Genomic DNA, 16,991 nt, shown 5'->3' with positions numbered 1-16,991 from the left:
ACAACAGGCCCTGGCAAACTTATATTCTTTCCACAACACTGTGCTGCCCCAGCTGGCTCTTTTCTAGACAAAGTGCTGGAATCACTCTGCTTATTATTATTTCTCTGGCCCCACTTCTGAGCTTCACATAGGCCCAGGCTTTTATTAATTCATTATTCTTTAGATCAGTTAGAATACAATTTATTCAATTAGAGATTTTTTTTTTTACATTATATCCTTTATCCTAAAGATAACCTGTGATCTCCTGGGCATCTTGACTATCTATCTGCAGTTCTCCTCAGTGGCATATGTACAAACCAGCTCTGGAGGTGGCACTTTTCTGACGTGACTACTTCCAAAACTTTAGCTTGATTTTTTTTTTTTTTCTCTTAAAGGAAGGCCTTTTGTAGACTTTTTTTAGGCCTCTCTGTCATCCTGAGGAGGCCTTGACTGTGGTAAATGTCTACCACCACAGTCGATGCTTTCAAAACAGAGCTGATTTTTACTTTTTGTTAGGTAATCTATGTAGAAATTTAGAAATTCACTTTTTGTGGATTCTTTAAAATTCATGGTGATGCCCATTTAGACCTAGGAATCTCTAACTCAGAACTACTGACCATGTACATTGCTGTGATTTTTTTTTCCTCCTGTCTGCCTCGTTACTGCTGTACATCCCATGTGCCTGTACACAGCACAGATTAACTTCTCAGTAAAGAAACATTTATCAAATAAATGAAAATTCCAGATAGTAAAGCAACAGTAGAGAATTAACCACAAATCTGCTTAGTTCATTTCTAAATAAAATGTAATGTAACTCTTAAGACTCAATAGGGGTCTATCTATGTAAAACAACTGCTTAGAGCCGAGAATGAGAAGAGTTGAGCGTCTTCCCACAAACCCTTCTTCCTGTCCTCACCTCGCTTTCAGCAACCTGGCTGCCCTCTGTGCTGCTCGCCGCCCAGAACAACTTCCACCATGGCCACCTCAGCAAGTTCCTACGTAAACAAAGGCATCAATCTAGTTTTTACATGACTCTGCCTCAGGGCAAGAAAGTCCAAGCCATGTGTATCTGGATCCATGGCACTGGAGAAAGACTGTGCTACAAGACCCATACCCTGGACAGTGAGCCCAAATGTAGAGAAGATCTGCCCAAGTGGAATTTTGATGCTCCAGTACTTTTCAGTCTAAAGGGTCCAAAAATGACATGTATCTTAACCCTGTTGCCATGTTTCAAGACCCTTTCCACAAGGACCGCAACAAATTGGTGTTCTGTGAATCTTCAAGTACAACCAAAAGCCTGCAGAGACCAATTTAAGGTATCTGTCAACAGGTAATGGGCATGGTGAGCAACCAGCACCCCTGGTTTGGAATGGAGCAGAAATATACCCTGATGGGAACAATGGCTTCCCTGGGCTCTAAGGCCTGTATTACTGTGGTGTGAGAGCAGAGAGTCTATGTCAGACACATGATGGAGGCCCACTTCCGACCTGCTTATATGCCAGCATCAAGATTGAGGAACAAATGCTGAGGCCGTGCCTGCCCAGTGGGAATTCCAGATAGGACTCTGTAAAGGAACTGACATGGGAAATCATCTTTGGGTGGCCTATTTCATCTTGCATTGTATATGTGAGGACTATGGCATGACAATGACTTTTGATCCTAAGCCTGTTCCTAGGAACTGGAATGGTACAGGCTGCCATGCCAACTTCAGCACCAAGGCCATGCAAGAAGAGAACGGTACATTGAGGAGTCCATCAAGAAACCAAGGGCGGCAGACTTGGCCCAGTGGTTAGGGCATCCGTCTACCACATGGGAAGTCCGCGGTTCAAACCCCGGGCCTCCTTGACCCGTGTGGAGCTGGCCCATGCGCAGTGCTGATGAGCACAAGGAGTGCCCTGCCACGCAGGGGTTTCCCCCGCGAAGGGAAGCCCCACGCACAAGGAATGTACCCCGTAAGGAGAGCTGGCCAGTGCGAAAGAAAGTGCAGCCTGCCCAGGAATGGTGCCGCACACATGGAGAAGCTGACACAACAAGATGATGCAACAAAAAAGAAACAGATTCCTGTGCCACTGACAACAACAGAAGCAGACAAAGAAGACGCACCAAATAGAAACAGAACAGACAACCAGGGTGGGAGGGGAAGGGGAGAGAAATAAATAAATTTTTTAAATCTTAAAAAAAAAAAAGAAACCAAGCAAGTGATTATATATCAAATGCCATTGATTGCGCACTTTGGATGTATTGTGTGTTTTATTATTATGGATCAATAAAATTGATTTCTTTTTTAAAAAATAAAAACAAGTTTAGATTTTAATCATATTTGTAGGGTTTCTAAATCTTTCAATTTTTCAGAATTGGTTGTTGGCTTCAACTATCTTCCCATCTTGGTCCTTGAGGAAATGGGAAGGCTTGGAGTCACACAATTGTAATTGTGTATTATATGGTATCTTTTCCCCATGATTGCAAGATATTCCTTTCCTTTAAGATTTCTGAAGACTTATTTTTTTCTTTTATAATAATTTTTTTAAAATTCTACTTTAATCCCTACATTCTTCCCTACTGTTCTCTGGTTATTTTTGTGTTGGCTGTAGCAAATAGGCTGTGGTTTTCTCTTGCCATGACAACTTCTAATTGCCATGTACAGTATGTTCACAGTTGGATAATTCCTCATTGTAAACAAACTGTGCAACTGCCCAAAGCAGCTTTTATAAATCGACCTCAGATTTAAAAAAGAAACAAACATCCTTTCTTAATGTTGTAAAAATAACATAATAATCATTGTCATTATATTAACCCAGAAATTCTTAGAAATATTTTAAAAGAAAAATGTAAAGCACTAAATCTCAGACAATACACTTTCTTACACATTTCGAAACTTACAAATAAAAAGACATTGAAGTGGAAATAAATAGTCCCTCCCACCCAAAAAGAACAAAAATAACACTTTATACAAGACGTTCTGTGATAAGGGTGACATTTCAAATCAGAGAAAAGATGAGTGATTCAGTACATGATGTTGGGATAACTAGCCATTAAAATATTAAGCTCTTAACCATACATAAAAATAAATTAAAAGTGGTTTAAACATGTATATATTTTATCAATAAAAATACTACAAAATATATATGGGAAACTATTTTTAATAATGTTAGAATAGAGAAAAATGAGTTTTGCCTACTCCTGGGCACTATTGCTTTATAGGAAGATAAGAAATACAAATAACAATTAATAAATATGTGGTATAAACCTCCAAAAAGAACTCCCTGAAAAGGGGCCAAATACATTCTCAAAAAGGAATGCTATCACAATTTACAATCCACACAAAGACATAAATACTCTAATATCTGACACTTACCAAGGTCCAAACATTTTTTAAAAGACATAAAGCAGAATATGTAAAAAATAAAAAACCATATAGCAAAAGACATAGAAAAACAAAAGATGAAAGATTAGGGGAAAATTTGACGATACGGTTAACCTTACAAGACAAAAGGGTCATACTCCATAATGTCTTCAAATCTTTAATTCAAAAAGGAAAAAACGCAATATAGAAAAGTGGGCAAAGGACATAATAAACATGCAAGTGATTATGAAAAACCTCACTTGTAAATTTTAAAATGTGACTTCAAATGAGATGTTTTCACAAATCAGAATTGCAAACAGTGAAAGAAATGCATACTTTTTCAAATTGGTGTGAGGGGGAGACTAGGCCCTCTCATGTAACATAGCTGGATAATGTGTAGTTGACCCAGCAATGCAACTCTTAGGAGGTTATCTTAGAGATATGAGTACAAGTATAAGGGTGCCTGTAGCAGCACTGTAATACCATTAAAGTGAAATCTACCTAAGTGTCTACAAACAAGGATCAGTTAAATGACAATCCTGCCATGCAATGGACCACTTCTACGTAGCCACTGTTTTAAAGAACGAGGTAGGTTAATGCACACTGACATGGAATGATGTTCCACAATATGTCATTAAATGACTGACAAAACGGTATATATTGAATGATCGCCATCTTTGTAATATGGTACTTGGATATACATATATCAGAAACATAATGTGTGTGTGTGTATCTCTAGGAAGTAAAAATATGGGGCTTTCACTTTTTAACCTCAATTTTTTCTTTAAATTCTCTCTAAACTTGAATTACATCTATAATTTTTAAAAAGATAAAGCCTTTAAATAACAATCATTTGAGAAAGGACCCCACGTATGATAGAAGCTGTACGTTCCCTCCACTGTGCTCCAAAGTGCCTGCTGAATGTCAAGAAGCCACAGCAGTCCAGAGTCTGTCCTTGCCCTGCGGTATGAGATAACATCTCTGCACAGATTCCCAAACTCTCGTTAGATTAAAATCTACAAAGTGGGGACAACTTCACATGAGGAAGGGTATTACCTACTGCGGTACACTCTTTATGGCATGTGAAGACAAGAACACACAGCAGCTAGTGAGTATGTTATGTAAACCCTCAATAAATATTCACTAGAAAGGAGTGGAATACATACTTAAAAAGGGACCCTATCACAATTCACAATCCACACAAAAAAAATAAATATTCTACCATTGGACCCTTAAATATTCACACAGGCCCAACCAGCAGGATTCATGCATCAGCTCCACACTGTCTTTACTGGCCTCTGAAGAAAACGGGGCCCAGTCAGGCCAGTGAGTCCCTTCTAGTCGCATGAAGTGATGTGGTCCATCGGCTTGACAGCCGGTGGATATCACCCGGATAGCCCAGGAGTCATGGTGGCTTCTTCATTCACCTCCAAGAAAGTACTGGTCTCGTGGGGAGATGGGATTTGCCTCTTCTGACAGGCTTTTACACAGCCAGGGTTTTCTTGTCTGTGTTTGTTCTTCAATCCCCTTTTGTATGTCTGATATGCTAGGTGTTAAAACATAAAATTATTAAAAATCTCTTTAGTGAAGACTATAATTTGTGATGTGTAGATCTCAAGAGTTTGAGGGACTGTTTGCTTTGGATTATATATATATAAACATGGAGGGCAAAAAGAAAGGGAAAAAAATTTAAAAAGAGAAAACTATGAAACAATTATTCAGTTTTTCAGAATGGCCCTTTCAGTCTGGTATAGCCCATTGGTGACTGAGACTCATTCTAAGGGCACTGATAGCTCATTCAGTCTGTCAGTCAATGAATCTCTGCAGAGGGCCTAATATGTGTCAGCCACTGTCCTGGGTGCTGGGGTATAGCTGGGACTAAGACAGACGTGTTCCTTCCCTCGCTATCCCACAATGAGAAGAAATTGAATCTTGGATCTAAGACCAGGAATTTTATTATTATAGAATGTCTCTTTTATGGAAAAATTAATCCTCAAGCCAGCTATACTACAGCATTCCATATTATGATTGCTATTTCAGTAATTATTCAGTATTACTCAGTCTTTTCCCTGACAACAGTAACAATTTACAATCACCCAAGATTTACTATACATATACATACATTATGTATTTGTGTATATGTGTATATATATACATATATATGTACCGGATTAGCATATATAAATTATATTTCATGTTTGAAAAATATTTCACAGCCATTTGACAATTTTTTTCATAGAAACTGAAATAATTTAGCATTTGGGAAAACTCATGGCTACTGAAGAGGCAACAAATAACAAAGGATATGTTTGGTAAACAGTTTTGAGATTGATGATTGCTCATGGAGGCTTTGCCTTATCAAGTCTTGGACTCTAAATTCTGATAGTGCATTGGTTTTTTTGACGTTCCCATGCTGTGTGTAGCAGTTTGATATGGTTATGAATTCCAAAAATAGATATTGGATTATGTTTGTAATCTGATCTGTAACCTGGGCATGACTGAGTTATGATTAGGGTGTTGAGTCTCCACCCCTTGGTGGGTGGGGACTCACAGATAAAAGGCATGGCCAAGAACAGAGTTGGGGGCTTTTAATATTGGAGTTTTGATTTTGGAGTTTAATGCTGAAGACTTAAACTGGAGGCCTGGGAAGTCGACATGCAGAGGAAAGAGAAGCCAGCCCCAGGATGGAAGGAACCTTGAAACCAAAGTAAAGCAAGCCCCAGGAAGGTAGGAACCCAGGAAGCCTGAACCCTAGCAGCCATCGGCAGCCATCTTGCTCCAAATAGACTTTGGTGAGGGAAGTAACTTATGCTTTATGGCCTGATATCTGTAAGCTCCTACCCCAAATAAATACCCTTTATAATAACTAACTAATTTCTGGTATCTTGCATCAGCACCCCTTTGGCTGACTAATATACTGTGCATTTGGTTTTTGTGAAGCATATTTGCTTAGAATTATTGGCTTACCCTCAAATGTTTTTTTAAATATTTTTCTGTGAAACTCCCACTTGTGGCAAAGGATCCTGTTTATAGACTTTATTTTCCCCAGAAACGTCAGGCTAAAAATGTATCACAGTGGCAGCACATGCAAGTTTGGATTGAAAAAGGAGTCAGCAAGCTGGGTCAACCAATTTTCAGTAAAGTCTATTGAATGGTGGCTCCACTCACCTGCAACGATCAGAAATCCATCCAACACTTGGAAGAGCCCATAGGCCAATGGGAAGCTAAACATTTCGACCAACTGTGTGGTAGTGAAAGATAACTGGAGCATGGTGACACACATCTGAATATTCTGTGCCCCAGTTTCCAAGGAAATAGTCCTGCATCTACCAATGAAACAATTTTTCAAGAGTTAAATACTAGCAATATTGATTACCCTAAATTTTCTTTTACAATAAGAGTAAGTTATAGACTTAAGCCAGCCAAATGTTTGTTCATTCAACAATTATTTGCTAAATGCCTACTCTGTAGGAAGTCCCCTGAGAGGCACTACAGAGTAGGCCCTAGAAATCTGGATAGAAAGACAAAATATACATATAGGAAAGGTTCAATAAAAACACAAGATAAAAGGTGATCAAGGGCCAGAGAAATGCTGTAGAAATGCAGAAAAGAGACACAGTGGTTAGAGAAGGCTTCACAAAGTAGGAGTGAGACTTAAGGATGGGAAGAGTGGATGAGGCATTTAATGTGACCAAAAAAAAAAAAAAAAAGAATGGAAGAGGAGTTTCAGGGATAGATTTGAGCCTGGCTTATGCAGGAAGCAGTGAATGTACTATAAGCCAGTCTTCTTGGAGTGGAGGTTTAGAGGAGATGAGAATGGTTGAGTTAGAGATATGAAACAGTATAAACTAAACAACATTTGAAAACAAAACAGTAAACAAAAAACTCTAAATGAAAACCAAATGTCAAAAATGGTTGTTTTTGGTTAAAGGGCTTAGTAATACTTTTTTTCTACTTTATGCACGTATATTTTTTCTCATACAGAGAATGAAATAAACCTGAAAAAGAAACAGGAGGGAGGAAGGAGAGACATGGCAGGCGCCAGAGGCTGGCTTAAGCAGTTTCATCATCTCCCATTTAGAACGGGAATCTTTGCAGATTTTATACATGGAAGTCAAGAGAAGAAAGAAGCATTTCAAAAGACAAACCAACATCTATGCGCAGGCTGGACTGGAATGGGGAGGTAACAAGGGTGTCAGATGTGGCGGAAGAAACACTGTCACTAGTACAGGGCAAGTTCTATGGCTCTTATTTTATTTTATTTCTACTTACCCGACACTTTCTCCAGACCATGCTCACTTCTTTGAGAGCCCTGGCCAACACCCTGATATAGTTAATAAACTACAAAGCTGTTCATCCCCCACAGACCCCACCTATTCACACCGGAAATGCCAATATTTCAGTCCTGATCTTTCACAAGCCACCCTGCCATAGGATCTCTCCTCATCCAATTATATTTCAACCACTCGACAATCTGTGTTCCTCAATATAGACTTTCTGGCTCTGTGAACTGGGTCAAGTTACTTAATTTCTCCGAAGTCAATTCTCTGTAGAATGAAGGTACTGATAATACCTCCCTCTCAGGGCTGTGGGAAGAAGAGAATGAGATGGGCTGGGTGGGGCCTTCTGCCCAGTGCTGGGAACAAACTAAATGTTCACCAAGTGGACTAGAAACAACATGAAAATTCAAAATTTCCCAACCTCCACCTTTGGAATTCTTCTGAATAATGTACTTTTCTTTGATAAATTGTTTCTGGATTTTAGAAGTAGTGCATACTCATTGAAAAAAAAATTTTTAACATACCAAAAAAATTTTTAAGAAACTAAATTTACCTTTAGTCCCACTACCCCAAATAAACACTGTTACCACATGAAGTATTCCTTCCAGTATTTTTCCAAGCATGTAATATTATTGCTTCCTTCTACAAAATTGGTATTAAAATATTTACAGTTTTATATATTTCTTCACTCCAAGTTTATCTCAACTATTTTCCAAAGTCATTAAAATTGATGCAGCATATTCCATCAAATGGACACATGATGAGTTAAATATTTCCCTATTAGATATTTAAATTTTTTATACATTTATATTTATAAATAACTGCAATAAACATCTTAGCACATCAGTATTTGGGTGCATATCTGATAGCACTAACTTTAAAACAGATTTATGGGAATGAGATCACTGAGTTAACAGCAATAATTAAAAGGCCATTGATACGTCACTAAATTGCCTTCCAGAGAGTTATGTTCTGACCGTCATTGTATGGAAATGCTCTTTTCATTACAAGCATACCAACATGGAGTATTATTTTATATACTTCGTGATGTTTTTAAATTACATGCTGCAACTTATAAGAATAATTCTTAAGACAAATTCCTATGTTATTTCTCATTTGTCTTCTTTTATGACTAGCACATTTTTAAAACTTTGCCACAAACAATGGATAAAGGCCTAGTCTTTTAAAACTTACTCATGCCTTAGACTGATCTCTGTATTCATTAAAATTCTCACTCCCTCTCCTATTTAATTACGAGAATAAGAAGAGAAATATGTCCAGATTTCAACAAATAATATGAATACCCTGATCCTAATTTCACAGATTACACCTTCCCATCAGTTTGGTCTTTACTTTAGGGTACATAAAGAATTACCATGCTCTTTTTACCCTTTCCATGCTGAGCAGTCTGGTTTCTTCCACCGTTCTAGTCAAAATTCTTCATGTCTCCCAACACAGCCAGGCAGCAAAGTCTGCCGAGGGCAGTGCATTTGATTTGCCTTCCTCAGAAAAGCTCACAGATAATGTAACTGTACCTCTGCCAAGACTGGTGGGTAAGAAGCGCCAGCAGAAAGCCCATGACATGGCCGATCAAAGGAAAGATGAAGCTGATGGTCAGGAGGATGATGTCTGAATTCCAAGATCCTTTAGCCAGAACCACACCAGCAACTGCGACCACCAAAAGGAGGGCCCCACCAACAATGGCCCCAATCTAAAGTAAACCAATAAAATAGGTACATGTAAACATCGGGGTCTTTGTGCTCTATGAAGCAAAGTCTAGCACTGCACGAAAAGACTTGGAACCTGTAAGTTTTAAAATAAAGAAGGGGGTTAGAAGCCATGTAGTCCAATTTCATTTTACAGAGGAGTAATATGAGTTCCAATGCAATTGACTAAGCTAGAAATTAATGGCACAGGACACATATCTAAGCTCCTCAGTGTATGACAGGGTCCCTTTTTCCCACAGGTAGAGGATTTGGCCAGAAGGATAATATAGTAGAGTTTTTCGCATATAGGATGAAACCTGTGGGGGAAAAAATGAAATAGTAAGTCTCCAAAACCCCTACATTACCTTAGGTCCCGCCCTGGTAACCAGTTGTCCCTGTCCCATTTCCTGCCCTAAATGAAATGTACCCATTCTTCGTTAGAAAAATGAGAGAAGTACTGACAGGTATTGCTGTCCTCTCCCAAATGAATACTGCAACTCTTCTTTGGCTATTTAACCTAAAAAAATTATAAACAAAACAACAATTTCCAATAGTTTGAGTTTTAGGTCAGGTAGGAAGAGAAGAAAGGATGACTCAAGACATTTTGGGAAAATCAGAATCTCGTAAGCTCCCATTCAGGCCAAGTACAATGCAAACTATGTACCTGGTACAATTCAACCTTGGATTTGAAATGACTCAGGATATGGAGGGAGGTGGTCATGGGGATAAAAAAAATAATAATATAACTTAGATGTGTTCTGGGGATCATTTTTACTGTTTGAATACATGGACAGACTGGGTCTTTCCCTAATGGGAAGATGCTAGAGTACACAAAGAACTCCTTTGTGTGTAAAAGCCCGTCTTTATCTTCCTACTGAAAAGGGATTTCAAGTTCTAAAATTCACACGCACAAATGAGGAAAATTGAAATTTGTTGAAAAAATGTATCAGATCTAAAAATTAAAGAGGACTTAGAACACAGAATGTAGATGAACTAAATAATAATTAGCCTAGTTTTTTTCCCTGAGGTACACTAAAATATTCATGCATATTTTTAAAATATTTTCTGCCACAAATCCTACGGGAACACCAAAGGAAAGGCATTTTAAATCTCTTTACAGATAATAAAACCGATGTACAGAAAATATATCTGATTTCTCCATCAAAATTGTTAGACAAATAGAGGATCTTAGACCAAAAATCATATTTGTTGGTTTTTTTAGCTAGAAGCACTTTTAAGAAAAGTAATCAAAATAATGTACTTGCAAAGTAAGAAGTTTCCACAATCATACTCTCTTCTCTTGTTCTAGAAATAAAAGCTTAACCATAAACTGCCACATTGGGAATTTTCTCCTTTTGAAATAACAATAATGAATGTGGAAAAGAACAGATTTTATCCCATGAATAAAGCTGACAGAGTGAAATTAAGCATGCGGAAGTGATGCATCCATATGCAGTGGACATCTAGGCCTTTCTCCTACTCTCTGTGCCCCACCAGTTTATCTGCTAGTCTACCCCTCTTCTCTCATTCTTCTACTTCGTGAGTAGAGGGCTACCAGTGACATAAGGAGAGTGAAGCTCTGCTTGCAGAGACCCCGAACAAAGAATTTAACCCAATGGAGCAAAGAGGCAAGTTGGCTGCATCCATGGCAGTAAGCCCCCATTTTTTCTTTCCAGTTTCTTCCCTCACAAACTTCATCTCTTTGGAGAAATGGTGTGGAGTTGTTCGGTCTTTTGCCAACCATATTTTTGCAGACAAGTGGAGTAGCACTGTTTGGCCAAATAGAGCCAAACACAAGACCTTAAACTAAACCAAATAATGAACCCCACACTTAAATAACTGCGGTTATTTGCTGAACCCACAATTAACCCCAAATATTTCTTTGTAAATGTAACATATAACTAAAATATTTTTAAACTCCCATGAAAAGCAAAAATATTATAATCCTATATATTCAAAACTATACATAATTGGAAAAATGGAAAGCATCCTAGGGGCTTGATATGATCGATCAGAATGTCTCCTCTTCAGCTAGTTTTATTTTTTTTAAAGCCACTTATTGAGAGCATTTGCTTGTTCTCCCAGCAGACAAAATACCATCATGTCTGCCAAGTCAAGAGCAGGTAGGAGGTTCCAGTTACCATCAACCATTTTGGGATGGTTTCATTTGAACAGTCATATTCATGTGGTCAGCAGACCTTGCTTATGTGTGAAAATGACAACTTGAGAGACTCCCCCAGTGAAAGAAAGTCCTTCATCCTGCTATCCCATAACACCAACTATATTCCTAAACACTGGGCACCATGTCATACACACTAACAGCTTTCGCCTTGAGAGTCCCTGTGAATGAACAGGTACTGGGCCCTCTCTGTACATACACAGGCCTTAGCTCTTCTGTCACTTAGCTCTTCTGCCCTTGCCAGAGTGTCGTAAGCCTCAGTGTATGGAAGAGTGGGAGTGACAGAGCAAGGCTAAGAGAAGTGTAGGAACTATGGAGGCCAGAGCCAAAAATGCAGGGCACATAAGGGAGTTCACTGGGTATGGGGCTGAATTTGATTGGCTCATTTGTTTCAGACAGTCATTGCCTACATTTGTCTTTCAAGTCTCCAAGTCTGAGGATGTGCTAACTGCAATATGAAGTCACTTACCTTGAGAATGATTTTAGATGGTTTGGGCCACCTGTAATTCACACAGATACCGAAGGCCACTGGAATGGTCAGACACACAAGGGTGATTCCTAAAGAGAAGGAAAATCTATCAGAGAGCATCCCTTCTTATCCAGACTGCTCAGCCCCCCTACAGAACTTCTATCTCAATTAAATATAAGCTTTAATTAAAGCTACACTTTATATTGGCATCCACTTCCAAAACTTTTTTTTTAAAACTCTATAAGACAAACTTTGAAGGGTATGTGACACTCATGAATGCCCCCATAACAGGCCCATCATTTGTCTCAGAATCCCTTTTGAAATTCTCATGGAATTTTAGACACAAGCAAGAATGTAATTATTAGAAAAGAGGAGGCTCATTTTAAGTCTGTGAAATTCTTGGGCTGCTGAATATGAGTATTATCCCTCTACAGCTGTCTTTCTCCATCTGAGTCCATTGGGACATTTGTTTCACAAAGGAAAGAAGACTTATTAAGACATAAAGATAGCTTCTGTTACACCTACCAAAACAATATCTCATATTTTCCAAGTGTAGCCAGGTAACCTAAAGATGGGGGGAGGGAGCCTTTCTATTTAGCAAGAATGAATTAAGTCACTGAATGTAGAACAGAAGTGTCCACTTGCCAATAGGGCTCTATACACTGACATTTTCCAGGGTCACTTTCCAAATGTGGCCAAAAGCCTGCACTATTAGCTCCAAAGTTATGTGAGTTGCTTTTTTTTTCAGTTTTTTTTCTCTCCCCTCCCCCACCCCATTGTCTGCTCTCTGTGTCCATTTGCTGTGTGTTCTTCTGTGTCCCCTTGCATTCTTGTCAGCGGCACCAGAAATCTGTGTTCTTTTTTGTTGCGCCATCTTGCTGCATCAGCTCTTCATGTGTGTGGCGCCACTCCTGGGCAGGCTGCACTTTTTCCACACGAGGTAGCTTTCCTTATGGGTGCACTCCTTGTCCACGGGGCTCCCCTACGTGGGGGACACCCCTGCATGGCACAGGACTCCTTGCGTGCATCAGCACTGCATGTGGGCCAGCTCATCACAGGGGTCAGGAGGCCCTGGGTTTGAACCCTGAACCTCCCATGTGATAGGCGTATGCTCTACCAGTTGAGCCAATTCTGCTTCCCACGAGTTGCTCTTAACATTTCACTTTTGGGGGTGGCGGACTTGGCTCAGTGGTTAGGGTGTCCGTCTACCACATGGGAGGTCCGCAGTTCAAACCCCGGACCTCCTTGACCCATATGGAGCTGGCCCACACACAGTGCTGATGCGCACAAGGATTGCCCTGCCACACAGGGGTGTCCCCGCATAGGGGAGTGCACCCCATAAGGAGAGCCATCCAGTGCGAAAGGAAGTGCAGCCTGCCCACGAATGGTGCCACACACACGGAGAACTGACACAAAAAGAAACAGATTCCTGTGCCCCTGACAACAACAGAAGCAGACAAAGAAGACGCAGCAAATAGAAACAGAGAACAACCGGGGTGGGAGTGGGGGGAAGGGGAGAGAAATAAATAAATAAATCTTTAAAAAACAAAACAAAACATTTCACTTTTGAATTGTTTGTGAATGCCTTTCAGAATGTTATCAAAAGATAATATGTGAAATATGACATTTGTATAATCTAAGTAGCTTTTAAAAATGAAATTAAATAAAAAAGATAATATGTGAAATAGCTTAATGATCAATAAAAGCTGCATATAAACTCATGTTTTCTAAATTGTTGGGTTTAAATTTTACACATTTAGTGGGCTTCAGCTGTTACCAAGAGTAGCCTCTATTTTCCCACTGAGCCCTTCTTGCATACTCACAGAATACATAGTTTTGGACTAAGGCAGTCTGTTTTAAGACCTCTAAGTGCTAAAGTCTTAAAGTGCTTGAACCTTAAAGACATGTTGAGTGAAATAAGACAGACACAGAAAGGCAAATATTGTACTTGTCTAAATAATTAGAATATGCAAATTCATAGAGTTAGAAACTAGAATACAGGTTAACCAGGGGCAAGGGTGGAGGACAGGAGGCTAGGGAATAGGGTGTTAATGTTTAATTAGTACAGAGTTTCTCTTTGGGGTGATGGAAAAGTTTTGGTAATGGATGGTGGCGATGGGAGCACACTAGAATGTAATCAACACCACTGAATTGTATATTTGAAAGGTGTTAAAATTGGAAATCTTAGGTTGCATATATATTACCAGAATAAAGAATTTTTAAAAACATAGAAATGTATAACATGGTGAACCCTAATGTAAACTGTGAATTACAATTAATAGTATAATTATAATATTGTTTCATTAATTGTAACAAAAGTACCACATTAATGCAAAGGGCTAATAACAGAGAAAACCGAGCATATGAATCTCCATACTTTCTGCATGATTTTTCTGTAAACCTACAACTTCTCTGAAAAAAAAAAGTGCTATACTCTTACTTGAGACTCCAGATTGACAAAGAGTTTCAAGAAGTATAGTTTGTATCACTTCTCCCAAAGGCTCCAACCAAGCTAGAAACAGGCAGATCATTCCCCCAATTTTCTCTTCCAAGCCTTGTAATTTGCACATAGAGATCCCCAGAGAAAGGGCAGAGTTTGAAGAGAAATAACATTCAGGGCAAGAAATAATGAAAGAGAAACAGGTGTGGTTTTAACTGTGGGTGAGCTCTAAAATCAATAGGAAACATTTCTGTTCAATCAGTAAAGAAAAAGTCAAGGTTCACAGGCAATGTGAAAGGTAAGCTGTAGGGACAGAAGTCTAATAAGAGCTGCCATGATCGAGTTAAACTTTGGATCATAAAAAGTCCACCTGATTTATAGTATAATTATATATACGTTTTGGGTTTTTTTAAAAGTTCTCTGACTTTATTTTCAAAAATGAATTGTTGTAGGAGTTAAGAGCTTGTACTGGAACGTCCACCTACCACATGGAGGTCCAGGGTTCAAACCCAGGTCTTCCTGGCCCGTGTGTAGAGCTGCCCACGTGCAGTGCTGATGTGCGCAAGGAGTGCCATGCCATGCAGGGGTATCCTCCGCATAGGGGAGACCCCACATGCAAGGAATGTGCATCTCAAGGAGAGCCACCCTGTGCAAAAAAAGCAAAGCCTGCCCAGGAGTGGTGTTGCACACAGAGAGCTGACGCAGCAAGATGAGGCAACAAAAAGAGAGACAGATTCCCCGTGCCGCTGACAAGAATGCAAGCAGACAAAGAAGAACACACAACGAATGGACACAGAGAACAGACAACACGGAGGGCGGGGGGGAGAAATGAATTAAAAATTTTAAAAATAAATAAATAAGAGAGCTTGGACTGTGTAGTCAGATTCCTGAGTTAGAATTCTAATCTTACACTTACCAGCTACATGAACTTAGTAAAGTTACTTAACATCTCTATACCTGAAAAATCTAGGAAATGGGAATAATAATATGATCTATAGTATAGGGTTATTTAGAGAAATGATTATATAATGCATGAAATCCCTGCAGATGGGAGATCCATAATAAATGATAACTATTATTACTACAATCATTGTTACCATTACAACTGCATTTCACAAGTCCAATACAGACCTATGTTCTGATATGGAATGCTGAGGTTCTGCTCCAGCCTCCAGGACCAGGTATAGAGATAAAGGCAGAGTGGCATCATTCCCAGGGCAGCCAATGTAGAACAGGTTGTCATACTGATGCTGAAAGTAAAATTAAAGCAATGCTTAGGAGGGAGAGTTTGAAATTAAGAATTTAGTCTTTATCAATAGCAACTCCAGGGGCATAATTTTTTAGAGATGGCATGGAGTAAGTTACTTGTGGCTCTCTCCTCCTTTAGTACTGCATTCAACAAACTGGGGCAGGATAGCTGTATGCATGGGCTAGGAAAGATTTCCAGCAGTTTGATTAATCAATCCACGTTTATTTGAACACCTACTTGCCCTAAACACTCTGCTGGGTTCTATACCGATTCTTGCCCTAAAGGAGCCTACAACATAGTGGTTGTTTCCCTTCCCCCTCACCAACCATTCTTCATATCTGTTTCAAACCCACTAGCCATGTTGTCTTTCTGGCTTCTAAATCTGTCAGGAAGAAGTCACTGAAACATCCCATGCCATAAGATCCCCACTGGCCCTCAGATCGGGTAAGCTGGACAGAGCCAGGGAGGGTAAAAGGGAAGCGATATGGGACGCTAGACTAAATTAAAAATTCTCTTCCCATTTATTGAGGGATTCTTTGATTAGAAATAGGGATTCACAGCCTTTTGGCTAAGATCAAATGTGGAAATAGGGATTCACACAGAGCAAAGAGTTAGAGTGAAAAGCATTAATTTTAGGCCTCAAAATGATGCTATCATTGACAGAAGAACTGTTCACATAGAATCATTTTGAGGAGGTGTGTTAAGTTAGAGGTGAGAGTGAGATATTCTGTGGAGGCAGCCTAGCTAGGAAAAGGAAAATTCCTGACTGCAAATGCAGTTAGCACTAGAGACGCAAACGCAGTCACCTTGGGGAGTGAATTGTTGTAGATACATGAGAAGGATGAACCAAATGCAAATAGTCCAGCAAAAAAACAGGCAGCATAGCTTTACCAGGAAAACAAATGAGAATATCAGAACAGAGTCCTGGTCTCTGTTGAACAAATTGGAATGGCTTCTGATAGACAATGGGTTTGTTTATCATCATCATTGTGATTAATTTGCATGTAAGTAAGAAGGATGAAAAATGTTAAGTACCATGTTCTGAAGGATCCACATGGACCTAAGATCTGAGGGGGGAAAGTCCTTCAGTTTAGAAACCTTCAAAGACTGTGTGTCTTGAATAATGTAATTTTTATTATATATTAATAGTACGAACTAAGTTATTGTTCCATGAAATGGTATTTTTCCAAGTACATAAAGTTTTATTTTTTACATTTGTACATTATTTTTTACATTTAACATTTAAAACAATATGCCAATGATTAGCTTAACATTTGCTACCAGAGGAAATGCAGCCCATTTCACTTCAATGATATTAAAAATGCTTCCCCTGCACTCTCATTCAT

General features: G+C 39.1%; 1 protein-coding gene and 1 pseudogene across 1 annotated transcript in view; one reads left to right on the top strand and one right to left on the bottom strand.

Moving 5' to 3' along the window:
- The first annotated feature begins 868 nt into the window (after positions 1-868).
- On the top strand, positions 869-1,844 carry LOC101430909 (glutamine synthetase pseudogene; annotated as a pseudogene).
- Positions 1,845-3,487: 1,643 nt separating this feature from the next.
- SLC10A6 (solute carrier family 10 member 6) overlaps positions 3,488-16,991 on the bottom strand; it is a 57,241-nt gene continuing 43,737 nt past the window's right edge. The window contains exons 3-7 of the mRNA XM_058295994.2: positions 15,528-15,646; positions 11,957-12,045; positions 9,138-9,313; positions 6,491-6,648; positions 3,488-4,868 (exon numbers count right to left, since the gene is read on the bottom strand). Coding sequence (XP_058151977.1) covers positions 4,708-4,868; positions 6,491-6,648; positions 9,138-9,313; positions 11,957-12,045; positions 15,528-15,646 — 703 coding nt within the window. The 3' untranslated portion in view covers positions 3,488-4,707. The remainder of the gene's footprint in view (positions 4,869-6,490; positions 6,649-9,137; positions 9,314-11,956; positions 12,046-15,527; positions 15,647-16,991) is intronic.

The sequence above is a fragment of the Dasypus novemcinctus genome, chromosome 1 (assembly GCF_030445035.2).
Source record: "Dasypus novemcinctus isolate mDasNov1 chromosome 1, mDasNov1.1.hap2, whole genome shotgun sequence".
NCBI classification, from domain to species: Eukaryota; Metazoa; Chordata; class Mammalia; order Cingulata; family Dasypodidae; genus Dasypus; species Dasypus novemcinctus.
Note: the sequence above shows the minus strand (reverse complement) of the source record. Positions and strands in the feature narration are given on the sequence as shown.